General features: G+C 34.3%; 2 protein-coding genes across 2 annotated transcripts in view; one reads left to right on the top strand and one right to left on the bottom strand.

Annotated features, from left to right (window-relative positions):
• LOC123663472 (unconventional myosin-XVIIIa-like) overlaps nt 1–19,781 on the bottom strand; it is a 107,460-nt gene that overhangs the window by 64,204 nt on the left and 23,475 nt on the right. The gene's annotated exons all lie outside the window — the stretch shown is intronic.
• LOC123663473 lies at nt 14,986–17,717 on the top strand. The gene is made up of 3 exons (XM_045598152.1): nt 14,986–15,248; nt 16,171–16,436; nt 16,527–17,717. Exons 1-3 carry the CDS (start codon nt 15,086–15,088, stop codon nt 16,989–16,991), a joined length of 894 nt encoding a protein of 297 aa, XP_045454108.1. The 5' UTR covers nt 14,986–15,085; the 3' UTR covers nt 16,992–17,717.

Here is a 19,781-nt window from a genome sequence, read left to right as displayed (position 1 = left end):
TTCAATAGTCAACAAAATCGTTTCCCTAGTCGAACCCAACAAATGTTTCGCGCACCACCACCGAATTACAACCCCCAAAGTAATGTGTTTCGCTTACCACCCCGATCAAATCCACCACAAAATTTTAATGCGAAACCAATGAGTGGAGTTCAACATTATACTCCTAAGCCTATGATGTCAGGTCATGATTGGCGTAAATCTGGGAACCCACCACCAACTAATTATTTTAAAACACGCGAGGTCAATCTAAATGAATTTTATTCACCCGACTGTTCATACTATACTGACTATCCGGACTATGACTATTATACAGACCCGAATGACTACTTCAACCCCTATGATTATGCTGCCAACCCGACTTACTGTAACGATAGTTATGACAATGAAATAGTAAATGAGTTAGAATCTCAGCCAGGCCCTAGCGGTGAATCCCAACCTCAGGATTTTCAAGTAGACAAAAAATCAAAAGAGCAAGGATAGACGTTAATTTACAGACTCAACGACAGTTGCCCTATATTGAAATCTCACAGCCACCTTTAAAGTTCTTGATAGATACAGGTGCTAACCAATCGTTTATTAGCCCCGAGGCCGTACAAAATTTTTATCCTAATTATCCTTTAAATTATGACCCCTTCGAAGTTACAAACGTACATGGTATTAGTAGAAATGATTATTCCGCAACACTGCCCTGTTTTAACGAATTCAATGAAGATAATAATATAAAGTTATTCGTTTATCGTTTTCATGATTATTTCGATGGTTTAATAGGGTTAGATTTATTATCTGAGTGGCAAGCTAAAATAGATTTAAAAGATTTCAAATTAATTACACGAAATGCAACAAACTTTATTAAGGTTTACAATTCCCGTAACGTTAATTTATACGAAGATATTATCCCAGGTAGAAGTTCAAAATTAGTAAAAATACCCATTAACGCCCCGGATGGCGAAGTTTTTATTAACGAACAAGTTCTATGTAATTGCATTATTCACGAATGTCTTACAACTGTTACCGGTAGTCGCGGATTTGTAGAAATAGAAAATCCTTCACCTAACGACATCATATTTTCATTAGATCAACCCGCTTACGCTGAGATATTCAATTTTAATTGCAAACCATTAGGAAAATCAAACCGAGTAAATGAAGTATTGTCGCGATTACGTACCGATCATCTTAATGAAGAAGAAAAGGCTAACTTGTTAACACTTTGTGCTCGTTATGCAGATGTGTTTTATATAGATGGGGAGCCATTAACTTTTACTAACAAAATTAAACATCGCATACGAACGAAGGACGAAGTTCCTGTATATACTAAAAGCTATCGATATCCTTTTATTCACCGACAAGAGGTTAGAGACCAAATCTCAAAAATGTTACAACAAGGTATAATTAGACCATCAGACTCTGCATGGAGTTCACCCATATGGGTAGTCCCTAAAAAAATAGATGCATCCGGTAAACAGAAATGGCGTCTTGTAGTCGATTTTCGAAAACTTAATGAAAAAACAATAGACGACAAGTATCCTATACCGAATATTAGCGATGTCCTTGACAAGTTAGGCAAGTGTCAATATTTTACAACCCTTGATCTTGCTAGTGGATTCTATCAGGTCGAAATGGACCCTCAGGATATTTCTAAAACCGCATTTAATGTGGAACATGGCCATTTCGAGTTTCTTCGAATGCCAATGGGTTTAAAAAATTCACCATCTACATTTCAAAGAGTCATGGACAATGTCCTTAAAGGTCTTCAAAATAACATATGTCTAGTTTATTTGGACGATATAATAGTTTACAGTACATCCCTTCAGGAACATATGGAAAACCTAGAAAAAGTTTTTCAACGTCTTAAAGAATCCAACTTTAAAATACAGATGGACAAGTCCGAGTTTTTAAAACTTGAGACCGCCTATCTCGGTCATATTATTAGCGGAGAAGGTGTTAAACCTAATCCTGACAAAATCTTAGCTATTGAAAAATACCCTATACCTAGTACACCCAAGGAAATAAAACAATTCTTAGGTCTTCTTGGTTATTACAGAAAATTCATCCCTGACTTTGCCCGTATTACTAAGCCCCTCACGTTATGTTTAAAAAAAGGTAGTAAGGTAGTCCACAGTCAAGAATTTATAGAAGCTTTTAATAAGTGTAAGACTCTTTTAATTAACGACCCCATCCTTCAGTATCCAGACTTTAACAAAGAGTTCAATCTCACCACAGACGCTTCAAATGTAGCCATCGGAGCTGTATTATCTCAGGGACCCATAGGTTCTGACAAGCCTGTTTGTTACGCGTCTCGTACATTAAATGATAGCGAACTCAACTATAGTACAATAGAGAAAGAATTATTAGCAATAGTATGGGCAACGAAATACTTTAGACCTTATTTATTTGGCCGAACATTTAAAATAGTTACTGATCACAGACCATTACAGTGGATGATGAATCTAAAAGAACCTAACTCACGACTAACAAGATGGCGACTTCGACTGAGCGAATACGACTTTACGGTCATATATAAGAAAGGTAAATTTAATACCAACGCAGACGCTCTATCTCGTGTTCAAATTCACATCAGTGAAACTGACGAAATTAAATCGGTAATGGATAGTATTAGAGAGCTTGAGTCAATGATTAATAACCCATCAGAAACACCCCCATCTCAACATAGAAGCTCTTCAACTGACACCGTACACACTAGTAATGAACAACCTATATTAGAAGTCCCGATCACTGACGTTCCCCTTAACAAGTTTCACAGACAAATTTACTTTACTGTAGTTAGTGATGTAAAACGACGACCGATTATAACTAAGCCATTTGAAAACCATACGCGGATAGCTATTCAGTTGTCGAAATCTAGTTTAGAAAACGATGTTATCAATTCTATTAATGAATACGTTAACCCGAAAGTTAAAACAGCTATATTGATAGATCCTCCCTTAGAAATGTATTCGATAATACCAATTTTACAAGAAAAGTTTAAAAGCTCCTCTCTTAACCTCGTATTAAGTAAAACTGAGCTCGAAAATGTTAAAGATTATCTTCAACAACAAGACATCATTCAGAATTATCATAACGGTAAAACGAACCACCGTGGTATTAACGAATGTTACCTCGCTCTGTCTAAGAAATATTATTGGCCGAAAATGAGAGAGCAGATCACTAAATACATTAATGAATGTACTATTTGTGGTCAAAGTAAATACGACAGAAATCCCATTAAACCTCAATTTAATATAGTACCCCCTGCTACCAAGCCATTTGAAATTATCCACATGGACCTCTTTACAGTTCAAAACGAAAAATATGTCACCTTCATTGATGTCTTTACTAAATACGGTCAAGCGTATCATTTACGAGATGGAACCGCTGTTAGCATCTTACAAGCATTATTACTTTTCAGTACTCACCACGGAATACCTTTCACTATAATAACCGATAACGGTACGGAATTTACTAATCAGCTTTTTTCAGAGTTTATTCGTCTCCATAAGATAATCCATCATAAAACTTTACCTCATAGCCCTAATGATAACGGTAACATTGAACGATTTCATTCGACCCTATTAGAACACATAAGAATTCTTAAGTTACAACACAAAGATGAACCAGTAGTTAGATTAATGCCATACGCTATTATAGCATACAACAGTACTATTCACAGTTTTACAAAGTGTAGACCTTTTGATTTATTGAACGGACATTTCGATCCTAGAGATCCCGTTGACATAGATTTTACCGAACATCTTTTGCAACAATACGCTCAGAATCATAAACAACTAATGAAACAGGTTTATGACATAATTAATGAGTCCTCACTGAGCAATAGAACAGCCTTAATTGAAAATAGAAATAAATCTCGCGAACCAGAAGTAGAATATGTTCCAGGACAACAAGTTTTTATTAAAAATCCCTTTGCTTCTCGTCAGAAAACTGCACCTCGCTACACACAAGACACAGTCTTAGCTGATTTACCAATTCATATATACACGTCAAAAAAGCGAGGCCCCGTAGCTAAGTCACGTCTAAAACGCGCCCCTAAAAATAACCGATTGTTGCAGGATTCTGCTACTGCTGACAATACACGTGACGCATCCTCAAACCATAAGACTTGAGAGCTTAGCCGATGGACCTGGACTTTTGCCCTACAAATTAGGACCGACCAGACTAATATCACATTACCACTCCTTTATACAGTATGTAAAATTGACTGATATTGAAGATAAGATAAATTCTGTACAGACACAACTTAACACTTTTAAGACCAGACTGAACAATGAAACTTACATTCTTTACGAGTACCAGATTAATTATCTTACAGACAAGCTAAACAAGGTACTAAGTCAAGTTAAATCTTTAGAACCCATTAGAGTTAAAAGAGGTCTTGTAGATAGTCTTGGATCATTAATAAAAAGTGTTACTGGTAATTTAGACTATCTTGATGCTCAAAAGTATAATGAGGCTATTCAAATATTGCAAAACAACCAGAATAAAATTATTTCCGAATTCAATAGTCATATTAGTCTTAGTAAAGAATGGATGTTACAACATAAAGGTATTTTAGATCAGTTAACTATAAATCAAGAAAAAATTAATAACACATTAGAATTTCTTATAGAAGTAAATACTCGTAGAGACAACAGTTTAGTCCAGTCTGCTCAGTTTGCCCAATTATTAGGAATTATAAGTAATAATGTAGAGGATTTAGTGCTAGAAATAATTAGATTAGAAAATATAATGGCTTTTATTCGTGCCTCCAGCACTCATCATTCTATGATAGATATAGGAGTATTAAAAACGATGCTAGATAAGTTAATAACTATATACAGTAAGGAGCAAATTCCTGATTTAGAATTACGGGAATATTATGACTTAATCAAACCAGGTTCATACTATCATGATAGAACAATAGTTATAGTTTACAAATTTCCTATAATATACATAGACAGGTATAACTTGTACAAACTATCCATCGTTCCAAATGAAAAACAACTAGCCCTTATTCCTCCCTTTCCTTATATAGCAACAAACGAAAAAGCATTCGTGTACATAGAGGCTGAATGCCCGAAGTATAGCAGGATATTATATCTCTGTGACCAAAAAATAAGTCATCAAATTCGTACAGAACCAGACTGCATTCAAGAGCTTATTACCAACCAAAATCTTAAGGAAACCTGCCACTTCACGAAGGTTATGTTGTCTGCTGTAGCAATAGATAAACTGGATGATCAACACTATGTTATTTCATTACCTAAGCCGGAGAAAGTACAGTTAGCCTGTGAGAGAAAAGAATTCAATATACTACAAGGAAGCTATTTGGCCACTATTCCCATGAACTGCCTGTTGCGAACTAAAGAATTCACCGTTATCAACGAAAATGATGAGATAAAAGGCCAGCCGCTGAAGCTATCAAGGATCCCATACAACCAAATTAACCAAACGACTACCTATACCCATACCGGTTCCAAGATGATTAGTCTAGATGATCTTCACAGCATCCAAGATAAATTGTTACTAGAAACCCCTATACAGATTGACAAGACACAATCAATTGTTTTATACCATACAACGATACCATTTTATATCTTAATTTTATGTGTATCAGTAGTTATCGTTGTATTAGTAAGCCGAAAATATAGATGTTGGCCCTTAAAATCAGAAAATGAAGAGAAGCAGCAAACGCCTAAGACACCAGTATATGAAGATGTGGATAAAGGCATCAAGAGACGAGATGAACTTCCAGCAACATTTTCTCTGAAGCTGACAAAATAGTTGCTGTTCTGCGGGTGGAGGTGTTAAGTACGGAACCGTACTATCTATCATACAGTACCCTAAGCTCATCCATGAAAATGCCGAGCATGCATTTAATATCCATATTCAATAAACAACGGAAAACCGATGCAGCCCATGTCGCAACGTCCGTCCAGCCACGAGCCGCCGACGCAGCGATTTCGTCATATTTTAAATTTAATTTCATTATTAATTTTTATACAAAATTTTGTCATTCCTAATTCTCGCATCGAATAGGTTTCACCTCTCTTAATTGTAATTTTATTTTAATTAATTAAAGTATTTTTTAAGTCATTTTGGTTTTTTTTCGATCCATCGGCTGCAGTAAACGTAATTAGTATATAAATAGTTATCAATTAAACAACAACATAAAAAATACTATATAATAATTAATATAGTTTTAATTCGCAAAGTTTAATACAGCGTTCATAATACATCTAGACAACGCTCTACTAACTGGTTGAATTTCTTTTCAAGTATTGTATATTTTCACTCCAATGTAAAGTAATTACGGGATTCACTTTGCAAACCGAATTCAAAACTTTTTGAGGCGAATCACGTCTGACTTAAATTGTAGTCACGGGTAATGAATTTTCAGCATAATTATGAGGTAAAATACATAAAAAAATACAGTAGAATTAAGAACCTTCTCCTCAATTTTTGTAGTCTATTAAAATAATAACTTTGAACGATCAAAAATCACCAGCTATTAATATTTATATGAAACAAGCGCCACAGCGGGTTTATATTTAATTATAATATTAAAAGCTTATAAATATCATAATGATTCGACTACAAAACTAGGCGTGTAGTTGAATGTCGTTGTAGAACGAAAGGGCTAGCTGTCGAATTGAACGACTATCTTAACCAGTTAGTTGCGACAGAATTACAGGTATTATAGAAATTATCACAGCTTGCCGAATGATATACAATTCAATTAGAAAGATCGAATAGTTTTATCTGGACATCAAACAAACAAAAAAAAAAGAAAATAAAATTACCGACGTTGACCAATTTTGAAGTAAAACTTTTTTACGCACGCTTGACTTGAGGAGTAAGCTGGTGAATGCGTGACGAGAGCGTTATGAAAAGTGTGATCGGGCGAGGCGAATGGAGCAAGTCGAGAGAGGTGTGACTACTCATTTCTTTCTCTCATAGCCAGCTACGTTACGTATATCTAAGACGCTTTGCGCGCCTATTCCTAAGGATGTGGTCTAAAGCACACCCGTTTTTTTATTAATTACTTTCATCATATCTGTTTTCTTTGTTTCTATTTTTTTTTTACTTTTTCTTCCACAACGACTTCACACAAACAAGCGAGAAATTAAAAAAAAAAAACATCTATATGGCCAATACAAATGTCTGTTGTGAGCGGGGATCAAACCCGCGTGCTATGACCGCTGCGCCAAAGCGTCGACATACCCTTCAGCCTGTAATATCCCACTACTGGGCATAGGCATCTTTCCCCGTGAAGGAGAAGGATCAGAGCTTAATCCACCACGCTGCTCCAATGCGGGTTGGCGGATATTTTTCCCTGCTATGAGTAACGATCGCTATCAGGTGTTGTACATGATAACAACCGGGACCGACAGCTTAACGTGCACATATTAAACAATTACACTTTCCTTAACATAAATCATCCTTCTTAATAGAGAAAGAGGCCTAGGACCAGCAGTGGCACGTTATAGGCTGAATCAGTCAAAAATCAATTAATGTTTTCTTTGTCTATATTTTACTTATAAATACACGTCGTATCCATCACATACCGCAGACAGTGCATTGAGTTCGAAGCGTTCTAAACTAAAACTTAATACAGGACAATCGAAATTCCCGCAGCATTAATACAACGCATTCATCCTCAGACACGTAACATTTGCCATCATTAGGGATGGGCGACCCGCTTTAAGTCGAATCGATAATAATCACCTACATCGAATTATTTTATTCACGTGTATTGATTATTATTATATCAGATATTAACCAGTATCGGTTTCATTTAGAAGTAAATTTTGATTGAGAATTTTAAGATTATAAAAATGATCATATTATATCACTAGTATCCCTATTTTATCACTTTATTTTAGTTATAATAACAGATAACAGCTAAAAAATCATTTTTTTTTTATTCAAGTAGGCCTATGAGTCGTCATTTTAAAAACTATGATCATATTATTCTTTAATAATTTACTTTTATTAATATTAAGCTACCGGTGATTCGAAATCTTAATTCTGCTTGAAAAAAAAATCGGTTATAAACTGAAGCAACATAAAATTGTCAGCTGACACTAAATTCTAATTTGGAAAAGCAATCAATCTGCAATATCGTCTTGCACCGGAAGATCAAACGTCCCATCTCTATACCACAAGCGATACTAAAATAGTCACCAGTCGCCGCGGATAATTCCAGTGCCTTTTATAGAAACAAACTTACGTTCTGGACATTCTAACATTCAATGTTTCAATGGAGTAATTGCTTTTTGTTTGTCGGTGACATTAAAACTAACTAACGTTTAATGTAGCTCGTCCGAATCATCTTGATGATTACACAGCGCGAGATAAGAATGATCCTTGTTTGAATTACATAAGTTATCTATTACTACATCGTTATAAAACATTGTTATCACAGTTAAGGTAAAACATACCAAAGGTAAGAAAATAAAATATGGAAGCGATTTGTTGTGATTTGAAGACTATCATGCTCGTAGGTTGTTTTTATTCTAATTCTAAGCTTACTATTCCGTTTAAAACCGTTTATCTGAACTTTAAATAACGCTTTTTTTAAACTAAATTCGTTAAAACAAATCAAAATGACACAATAATAATTTTTAACTCTGATACTATGTATTGTATTTAAGAAACCTTAAATACAACGGACATACATTAGTAATTTCAACAAAGTATCGTCGATTTGCACCAAGGTTCCAAAGAAAACACAATATTTTCACAACACACACATTTCAAGTTCGTATTTAGTTACGGAGTTGGAATTCTTGATTCGATTTAACGCGGGAAACCGACGTGCGCGTGCGCAGAGAACGCGATACGATTTTGAACTGCTCAGTTTTGTGTTTAGTGTTTACTGCGTCTTGAGATTTTATTCCGTTTTGATTCGATCTAAGATTTATAATGATACTTCCTTGTATATTTATTAAACGCTAATTGTTGCAGCTATATAAAAAAAAATGTTTGATTATTTTACATAAAAAAAAATTAAATTGGCTTTTTCCAACGGTCATTTTAATAGTTTTTTTTTTTTTTTTTTAATAAATTTAACTCAAAAAAGATTTCTATTAAAATGCATCATATTAGATAGGATTCAATTCTATAACATGATCAATTAATAAATAATTGTGTTTGCTCGCAAACGAAAAAAAACCGACTTCAATTACATCGACAAGTAATACAACGTAGATCGACGAAAAAATCGTCAAGTAACTACGCGTTTTCAAAGATTACTCAAAAACTAGTAATCGGATCTCGATAAAATTTATATGTGACCATATGATAAATATTAGCTTTCGATTAAATTAAAAATTATCAAAATCGGTACACCCAGTAAAAAGTTATTGCGGATTTTCGAGAGTTTCCCTCGATTTCTCTGGGACCCCATCATCAGATCCTGGTTTCCTTATCATGGTATCAAACTAGGGATATCCCCTTTCCAACAAAAAAAGAATTATCAAAATCGGTACATGCAGTAGAAAGTTATGCGGTATAATACAACGTAGGTCGACGAAAAAAGCATCAACTAAAAACGCATTATTAGATATAACTCGAAAAGTAGTTGTTAGATCTCAAATAAATTTAAATGGGACCAATTGGCACACACCATCTTTCGATTAAAAGAAAATTTGTCGAAATCGGTCCACCCGGTCAAAAGATCTGATGTAACATACATAAAAAAAAAAAAAAATATACAGTCGAATTGAGAACCTCCTCCTTTTTTGGAAGTCGGTTAAAAAACTACTCACACTTTTGAACTTACTTTTACCAATTGTCATTTTAATAAGTAACATTTTTTTATAATTTTCTCATTAAAAAAAAACCTTTTAAATTATTAATTATAAGATAAGATAGCATTATGTTCCTGGGTTCAATTAAACAGCCGGCATTCACTTTATAGTTTGTAAAATACATAAATACGTCAAGGAGTCAAACCGCTTCGCTTGTACGATAATGGTGGTCAATTTGAAACAATTGTGGTAGCGACGGTAACGCCGATTAATCTGTCAGCTCTCATGTCGGTATAGCCGATATAAATTACTGTGTCGATTTAGAATTCGCGCTTGAGAATACTGGTAATTCTGTTCAAATATTTGTTGTCTGTTTCTTACTTATTCACAATATAAATAAATATAAATATAGAGAGACAAAAACGACATGGGTAATTAATTCGTATGGACTGTCGATAAAGTCTAGTAAGTCGCAAATTTTCGTAATAGGTAATTCTATACAAATATCCAAAGTGAATGTTTCCAATCTTCCTCCTGTCTGTTTTGGTGGCTCGAAATTAGAATTTCATAGCAGTATTAAAAATCTAGACCTTATTCTAGACAGCACACTTTCTTGGGAACCTCAAGTTGCTGAAATCAGTCGCAAAATATATGCTGCAATCGGCACATTGAGAAAGTGAAAAAATTTCTTGCCCATAAAAACAAAGATATCACTTGCCCACGCCCTTCTTTTCCCTATTCTTAATTATCTGCTATTCTGACCTGTCTGAAACACTCCTTAATAAACTTGAACGCCTTCAAAACATGATCATCAGATTCATATTTGGCTTAAGAAAGTACGATCTTATCTCAGATTATCGAGTACAGCTTAACTAGCTTAAAATAAAAGAACGCCGTAACTTCTTATTGATAATGTATTATATATCTATGTAGTTATTTTTTACGCATATTATTATGTAAATATATATCTATGTATATGTAATGTATGTGTGTGGTGTATGTGTGTACGTTTATGTATATGTAAATATAGTTTTTGGTGTATTGTACATATGAATGTTATATATAGTATATTGTTTTAAATTACACCGCGTGCCTGTTATATTTTACAAATGCTTCCTTTATAGACGGGTTGAATTGAATGTAAGAAATCACTGTCAGTGATAAGACCGCCTTTGCACTTTATTCAGTATGTTTTTTTCTCTTTTCTTTTTAATGTTTTTATTGTAAGTGTGCAATAAAGGATAAATAAATATTATTGTATTACTAAATTTATATTTAGTAATAGACTTTAGTTATAATTCAGTATATTATATCAGATATCAACGATAGAAAAAATTTAACTTGGAAAAAAAAATATAGTTATAAATACCAATCAGAGCGAAGCTTAAAACATGAATAAGCGATGCTAAAACATGAATTCAATTTTTGAATATCATATCAAAAATTGACCGCTCCAGCGGGGTTCGAACCCGCGTCTCCGACGTACCGTGTCGGCGCTCTAGCCAATTAAGCTATGGAACGATACACCCGCTCGAGCGAAATTTTCGATATGATAATTTTAAATTACGGTTTAAGCGAACCGTGGCGCCGTCTATAGTGAGCTCTTTACAGAAACCCGTAACTATTCAAAGTTTCATATTACAATGAAAATCTTTGACAGGAGACGACACCGTGCTATTTTTAATATCTAAGATTTTATTTTTGTGTTACCCACATTAGGAATTCTAAACATTTTTGAATATCATATCAAAAATTGACCGCTCCAGCGGGGTTCGAACCCGCGTCTCCGACGTACCGTGTCGGCGCTCTAGCCAATTAAGCTATGGAACGATACACCCGCTCGAGCGAAATTTTCGATATGATAATTTTAAATTACGGTTTAAGCGAACCGTGGCGCTGGCGTGGCGTGAACCCCGCTGGAGCGGTCAATTTTTGATATGATATTCAAAAATGTTTAGAATTCCTAATGTGGGTAACACAAAAATAAAATCTTAGATATTAAAAATAGCACGGTGTCGTCTCCTGTCAAAGATTTTCATTGTAATATGAAACTTTGAATAGTTACGGGTTTCTGTAAAGAGCTCACTATAGACGGCGCCACGGTTCGCTTAAACCGTAATTTAAAATTATCATATCGAAAATTTCGCTCGAGCGGGTGTATCGTTCCATAGCTTAATTGGCTAGAGCGCCGACACGGTACGTCGGAGACGCGGGTTCGAACCCCGCTGGAGCGGTCAATTTTTGATATGATATTCAAAAATGTTTAGAATTCCTAATGTGGGTAACACAAAAATAAAATCTTAGATATGAATTCAATTCTTATTTATAGTCTACTTTAAAAAAAAATATGTGCCCGCGACTTCATCCGTGTGGCATTTAAAAAATAGTTATTGTTCAATAATTAAGAGTTATAAAAAAACTAAAATAAAAGTAGCCTAAGTTATTCCTTATTACATCAGCTATCTGCCAGTAAAATTCCCGTCAAAATCGGTCCAGCCTTTTCAGAGATTAGACTGAACAGACAGACAGAATGACAGACAAATATGGTAAAAAATGTTATTTTGGTATCTGTACCGTGTATAAATCCATATGCATTTAGTAAAAACCGGTTATTTTAATATTATAAATAAACACTCCAATTTTATTTATTTGTAAAGATTTATAATGTCAATCGAAGCCTTGACATTTTGACGTATACTTTTATAATCTCTTGTAAGATAAAATCTTTCGTACAATTATTCCAGTTAATAATAGGAGAGATCGAGGAAGCTTCTCAATGGCCATTTTATTCAAATTGATTATACACTACTAATAAAGTATATCACCTGCAATAGAACCTTTACTCAGCAGTGATATGTTTACGGATGATTTAGTGCAGTTCAGTAGTAGTACAACGAGCGATCTTATATTATAGCAAACTAGCTATAAGATCTCTCCGCTGTGATAATAACCTCATCCTAAAGATTCCAAATCATTCTTCATCCTTTTACTCTAAATCTTTCACTGTTGAAGCCTGTCGCCTTTGGAATTCGTTGCCGTTATCTATACGACGAGCTCAAACATTGGAATCACTCAAGAGGTTAACCAAGGCAATGTACTTGTCATCATAATATTTTATTTTTATTTTTTATTATTTATATTATTTTATGTATTTTTCTTTTGATATAATTATGTGTTTATGTAGGTATTTGTATACGTGTGTATATGTATCTATTTATGTAGGTGTATTTGTATGTATATGTGTATGTAAGAATATATATAATACGTACTTATGTTTAGGTCTGATAGTACATATTTTGCGCCCCTATCCCCACTAACAATCGATTCTAGTCCTCTGCCCAAAGGTTGCCTGGAAGAAATCGCTACTTTAGCGATGAGGCCGCCTATTGCAACTAATAGAACTTTATTATTTTTGTGTTACTTTTTGTCGTGGGGTACAAAAAAGTGTAAATAAATAAACTTTCAAACAATATAAAAAAGAACGAAACTAACATAAGCTACTTTACACTAGGCTACTTTTAATCCCAATATCTGTCTATGGAATCGGAAATTACGCGGGTATAATTGCGAGGCGCATTTAATTAACAAATAGTTGAAACAAAAGAATGCTTTAGAAGTAGTCTAGTTTCTCTATACTAATCATACAATAATTTATCTTCAGTCATTAAAAATATAGTGATTTTTGAGTAAGTTACAACTCTGTTAAAGTTTGGGTATTAGGTACTAACAAAAAGTATAGCTTTGCAACGGAAACACACGTCATTGATCACTTCCCTAAATTCGATACAGCGGAACGTATAGTAAATTAACAGGCATAATTATGTATAAAGCAAATAAGAAAAAATTACATAAATGTAAATATACTTTTTGATATTATAGAAGGTATATACTTATATAATTTTGTGGAATCGGTCTGTTTTTATTTACTTACAAAGATAAAGTAGGTTGCTGCAACAAGTCCTATTAAATTTACTGACAACCATAGTTCTACCATATCTCCAGAGTTCGTCATCAAATTATTACCTGTTTATATCGGCTCTCTTTTGAAATAAATTTTATATACTTCCCCTTCAACAAGAACAAAAAATCGAAAAAGATACTTAGACCTTTTTTTTAAAGTCAGTCAAAAATATGGAATTCGGACTTTCTTTAATTATAACATTGATTTTAATAAAAAAAAGTAGTTAGGTATGTATAAGAAACATTTTTTATCATTTCATACACTTATTATGAAAATAGTTCAAACACTAAAATTTAGTACAAGCAATCATGATGAAATCATCGTGTAATATCATCTTACCATTTTAAACTACCTTTGATGTTCAAAGAGAAGATACGATAGATCAATATTGTCATTAGGCAACTTTATGCTATTACTCACGGAAATAACGTCAAAATAAATTTCAGACAACAAAGTACAAACATAGATCCCAAAATAAATTTGGATAGGTATAAATGGATCTTAGTCGTTATCAACATTTTCAGTTTGTCTAGCATAGTGATAGTTAACCAGTATTCACACAACACTGGTTGTACCTGGAAGCACCCGAAGTGGTCCTCGAAAGTAGGACGCACAGCGAGCGAGGAGTCTCACTAGAGGTACATCAATACCCTTCGGATTCGTTAATTATGTTTGTTTGCTCATTTTTCATTTTAAGGATCGATGTTAAATTCAGGCAAAAAATAAGCGGATCGAACTTGAGAATTTTTTGTATAAAATAACTCGGTTCCAAATTTTACCCCTTATACATTTTTATCTGTTTTTATCTGGGCTATTTGGATTCCAGAAAGATCTATCTGGGCTATCTGGATGACAACAGGAACTGGAACAGGAACACTGAGGAAACAGATAAAAATTTTATGAAAATTTTGGAATCCCTGTTTCAACACAATAGTTTACAATAACTTCCTATATATATATCATCGTTTTTTATTTGGAATTTTCACCAGTCTGTCACTGGTCTAACATAGTTTTTTAACTGTAAGCATTATGATAAATAAAGCAGTTGAAGTCAAGCGACATCTATTGTCTAATAGTATTACTTTAGCAAGAAAAGATTAGTAATAAGTTGTTACAGCAATACCACACTAGAGGGCAGTAACCAATAATAGCTTCAGAAGTTCTACGACAGATGGCTCTGAGATCGACAAATGTTTTAATACGTCAATACACCTATTGACCAATCAGAAAACGAGGACATTGAAACATGAGAAACTATAGCAATTACCTAGCGTAGTTTATGACGTCGTGCTGCGCAGCGCGACTATTTTCACTTGTGATAGGCAGGCGACATTTTGTTTTGATTTTGTGACGCAAGCTACAATTTATAGTATTGAAAATGCCATTAAACGCTGCAGGATGGACAACAGAGGAGGATGAAAAACTTATCGAATTAGTGCAACCACATGGACATTTGTACTGTTGGTTGGATCCCTCACGGAAAAACATTTTAACACGTGAAAAGACTTGGCAAGAAATAGCAAAAGAACTGTTTAAGCCAGGTAAGGTTGGAACTTGTATATTGCTTAACCCTGTGCTGCAGATACTAACTGCAGATTTGCAGTCGTAAATTATTTTTGTAGGAACACTTAAACAAAATTAAAAGCACAGAATCAGCTCATTTTATATTTTAAATCTGTTTACTATACTTGTAAAATATATTAACATTTTATTTGATAAATAGATTTAAATTAATTTTGTTAATTGTATTAAATTCTTTTACTGCTATATATTCTTTATCTACTAGGATGAACCCATATATATAAAAATACAAAATAAGTTTTTTATTTATCATCTTTTATTGTATTCTCATTTACAATGCTATATTGGGGCTAAGACCTAGATTAGGTAAAACTGAATTAGAAAAACCGAATTATGGGGTTTTTGGGTGTGGAGGTGGTGGAGGGTGTAGGGGAATCTTTACAAGGTAACACTGTCACACCTCAAAACCCCATGGTTATGGAGATATCCATGGTAAAAGTTTTGAGGTTAGAAGAAGAATTTAAAGCTATTATAATACCTTTGAGCTCGTACTGTTTGCATTGTGTGACAAATCGACACTTTTAAACAAAATAACGCGTCAGACATAATATTCTAATAAAATTAGTAACATTGCGTGCTAGAATATAGGTTTAGAAATTCGAAAAATACCCAAAACCGAATCGGAGCACCCCACTGTCCACGTGGTCTTGGTCTGTCCTACCCCTAGAGTGTTTTTTTTTGTGCCGCGGAGGCGCGGAGGGAGGGCAGTTCTTCTTCTAACCTCGAAACATTAACCATGGATATCTCCATAACCATGGGGTTCCGAGGTGTGGCAGTGGTACCAGGGGTAGCGTTCCTCACCCTCTCCCCCCCCCCTTCCCCCCACGGTCCCGAAATTCGGTTTTACCTAATCTAAAGCTTTACCCTATATTGGTATTCCAGTTGAAGAATGTAAGAAAAGATGGAGAGGTCTTCGAGATGGCTATACACGAAGCAAAAGAATGGGCACAATACACAGATCAAAGGTGCCAATATTTGAAAAACTACTATTTTTAGACAGTATGCCACTATTAGAATCAGTATCGTCAGAAGTGGATGCAGGACCAGAGAAGACGGACATAATACTTGATGAAAGTGATACTGTAGGCGAGGAGCAAGTTATCACTGAACAAAATAATGTTATAACAGATAATCAAGAGTATTATGAGGTACATATATTAAATATTTTATAGTTTAAACTTACAATATTATGTTGTATGAATAATAATTTCTTATGCAAATATTTTTTTATATTTCAGATTACTCTTGTCGATGGCCCACACCAGGAAACAGATGCAAAACCACAAATAATAAAAATCGTTCCTAAAAAACTTCATTTAGAAACAGAGAACGAAATAGAAGGTGCCCCACCGAAAAAAATTGGGAGGAAAAATGCTGGACGAAAAAAGTCAGTGCCACTGCCGAGAAATATACCACCTATAAAAATACTACCTAAACCTATAGTAATGAGTGAACCTAGAATAATAAAATGTGTAGATGATACTAAAAGTACTGAACAAAGATCACAGGTCATAGATAAATTAATTGAAAAAGTATTAAAAGAGAGCACTAACGAAATTGATGTGTTCTTCCGAAGCATGGCTGCTAGCGTTAAAAAATTGCAACCTAATTTAATTCCTAAAGTCAAAATGGAAGTCTGTAATGTCATTGCCAAATATGAAATGCAGAGTTTCGACAAAAATGTACAAAACATTTCGATGTGATATGTTTGTCATACAAAGTATGTAATTAAAATAAAATAGATTATAGTTTTATTTGTAACAATAACCAGTAATCTTTATTAAGAAAAATCAACCAAAGATACATATATTCTGCATTTGGATAAAAAGCATTTGATTTTGATTGAAAAACATTGAGAAAGACCAACCAGTGAAACGGGTCCAATGTAGAGGCAGTTTTCCGCTGTTGTTAAATTTTACAGTAATTTATGTAAAAGAGAAACTATCAACAACTGCGAAACAGTTCCTCATGGGGTTGTGCCAATTTATATTAATTTATATATTGCAAAGTTTTTTGTCTTAACTTCTTTGACTGACTGTTTTAAATTATTTATGGTCATTCCAATCAAATCTATTTATTACATATATATAAATTCTATTAAAAAAGGTCAGATACTGTTCTTTGTAAATATTATTGTAGTGTATCATTAACTAATTCTAAATTAGAATAATATTGAGTCTTGTTGAACATATGACAACATATACATAAACTTTGTTGTTACGAAATCAAATTATCTATTGATAAAATTGCATTATTGTTTATAAATTTGAGTTTATATTAACACAGTGATATATACTAAGCGATCACCTATGTTTTAATCGTCATTTAATAATAGAAGGTAATAATAAGAAAAGTATACATGTTTACGGTGTATTTGTTGCTATTGTTAAGAATAAAGAAAATAAATCTTATTAAAAGAATATTCTAAATAGGATTTTAGTTATTTAGTTTCTCACGTTTACAAGTCTGGCGCCACTTGCCCTCAATTCAGTACGTTAGTCATAAATTAAGGAAGGAAAACGGATGTTTTGTTTACTGTGTATCAAAAAGCTGGTATAATTCTTTACAACACAACAATATATAATAAAGGTTTATTTTATTATCATCATATATATATTAATACGCTAAGATGTTGGCCTCCCATTTTAGAAAAAACCTCACAATTATTCCATATAAATTATATATCATTTTATTGATAATTATTTGCTCTATCGGCATCCACAACTAAAAAAATTATTATTGATTTTGTTTTTGTAAATTATTTATTAATAAAATTATATATTATTATATGACGGCTTTAATTTTGAAACAACGTTAACATGATTGACGGTCGGTGATTTTTTTTAGTGCGAATTATTCGCACGTGTACTGTTAGTCATAATATAATAAAGTAAGATTTATAGTACATATAAATAAACGCTTCGGACAGAACGACCCCCAGTAGAATTTTCTCCCGTGTCGGGATTCCAGAAACACATGCACAAACGCCCAGACCAAGACGAACATCTATTATATTATAACAGACGGAATTACGTCTGTCGTAAGCGGGGATCGAACCCGCGACCGTTAGCGCAACATCCAGTGCTGTGACCGCTGCGTCTAAAAGTAGTAGTAGTATCTTATTACGTCTGAAATATTGAACATTCAAAAATATTTTTGTTTCGTATATTCTTTAAGAATTATTCAGAATTTTTTTCTTGATAATTTACATCTAACTTATTTTAGTAATAAATTTAGAAGGAAAATAAATATTTAAGAAATGGCAAAGAAATATATGAGATGTTTTTATTTTCTTTAAAGCATACATAAACAAGACTGCTAGGACTTTTCGCTGAGAAAGTAAAATTTGTAACGAGGGGAGTAAACATCAATATTAATTAAGATTTTGAATATCATATCAAAAATTGACCGCTCCAGCGGGGTTCGAACCCGCGTCTCCGACGTACCGTGTCGGCGCTCTAGCCAATTAAGCTATGGAAGCTATGGAATTATTAATTAAGATTCCATTGGCGACCCCTCAGGACTATTGTAATGTCATGGGGCATATTGGACATTACTATTTTCATGGGACGAAACTGACGAATCATTGGAAAAATATTTTATACATAATGTTTTACGTGAACATTTTGAACGGAGTTAGACCAATTACATGTGAATTTTAATCGAAAGGTTCGATCAAAAAGGTTTAATATCTAAAAAAGCTACGTTTTTAAGTGCTTCATTTGTTAACCTGCTAATTCACTCAGCAGGCTGACAGATCCAACTGTAATACTATTCTAGTTTATCTAAATATAATCCATGCTTTTTATCTTGATAAAAACCATTGCCACAACAGCAAAACACAGGCTACATTAGTCAGAAATGTATTTTCTAATAACAAAAATCACAAATCATTATTAGCTACAAGCCTTTTTTTTGTATCGCAGGGGAACCCATTTACGGGTGATATCCAGGACGCCCGGGTAGGCAGTCCTAGACCGTATGTGCACTTGGGGGTGCAATACCGACCAAACCCCTGCGGGAGTCTTCAGCCGCTATAATTGAAGGGTCCCGGATCTACAGGCTACAGGATCCCTCCAGCGACAGGCTGGCTTTGGCGAAAAGGCCAGACTTCTCCATGGGGGCTGTCCGGCTCACCTCTGAACAATCTCGACGACGCCATGTCTAGCAACCCGGCCCGACACGGGCACAGGGGCGCTACTGGAGGCGCATTAAGTAGCACCTCCTACGCACCCTCGTTCGTCGCCTGCGGACGGAGGCCTCGTCGGCGGCCTCCTCTCTCATCCGCTCGTCATTCTCCTTCTGAGACATTACTGTCTCGCAGAAGAAGACCATCGCCTTCCAGGACTCGTCGTCACCGAGCATCGCGGTGATGACGCTCGGCAGTGACAAGTCCCCTCCGAGGACTGTCGTTAGATCGCGACGCAGCGCCGCCCATCTCGGGCACACCTCGAGGGTGTGCTGGGCAGAGTCCACCGCCGCGCCACAATCGT

Source organism: Melitaea cinxia, chromosome 20, assembly GCF_905220565.1.
Source record: "Melitaea cinxia chromosome 20, ilMelCinx1.1, whole genome shotgun sequence".
NCBI classification, from domain to species: Eukaryota; Metazoa; Arthropoda; class Insecta; order Lepidoptera; family Nymphalidae; genus Melitaea; species Melitaea cinxia.
The sequence above is the reverse complement of the archived record's forward strand: the minus strand, read 5'-3'. Positions and strand labels throughout refer to the sequence as shown.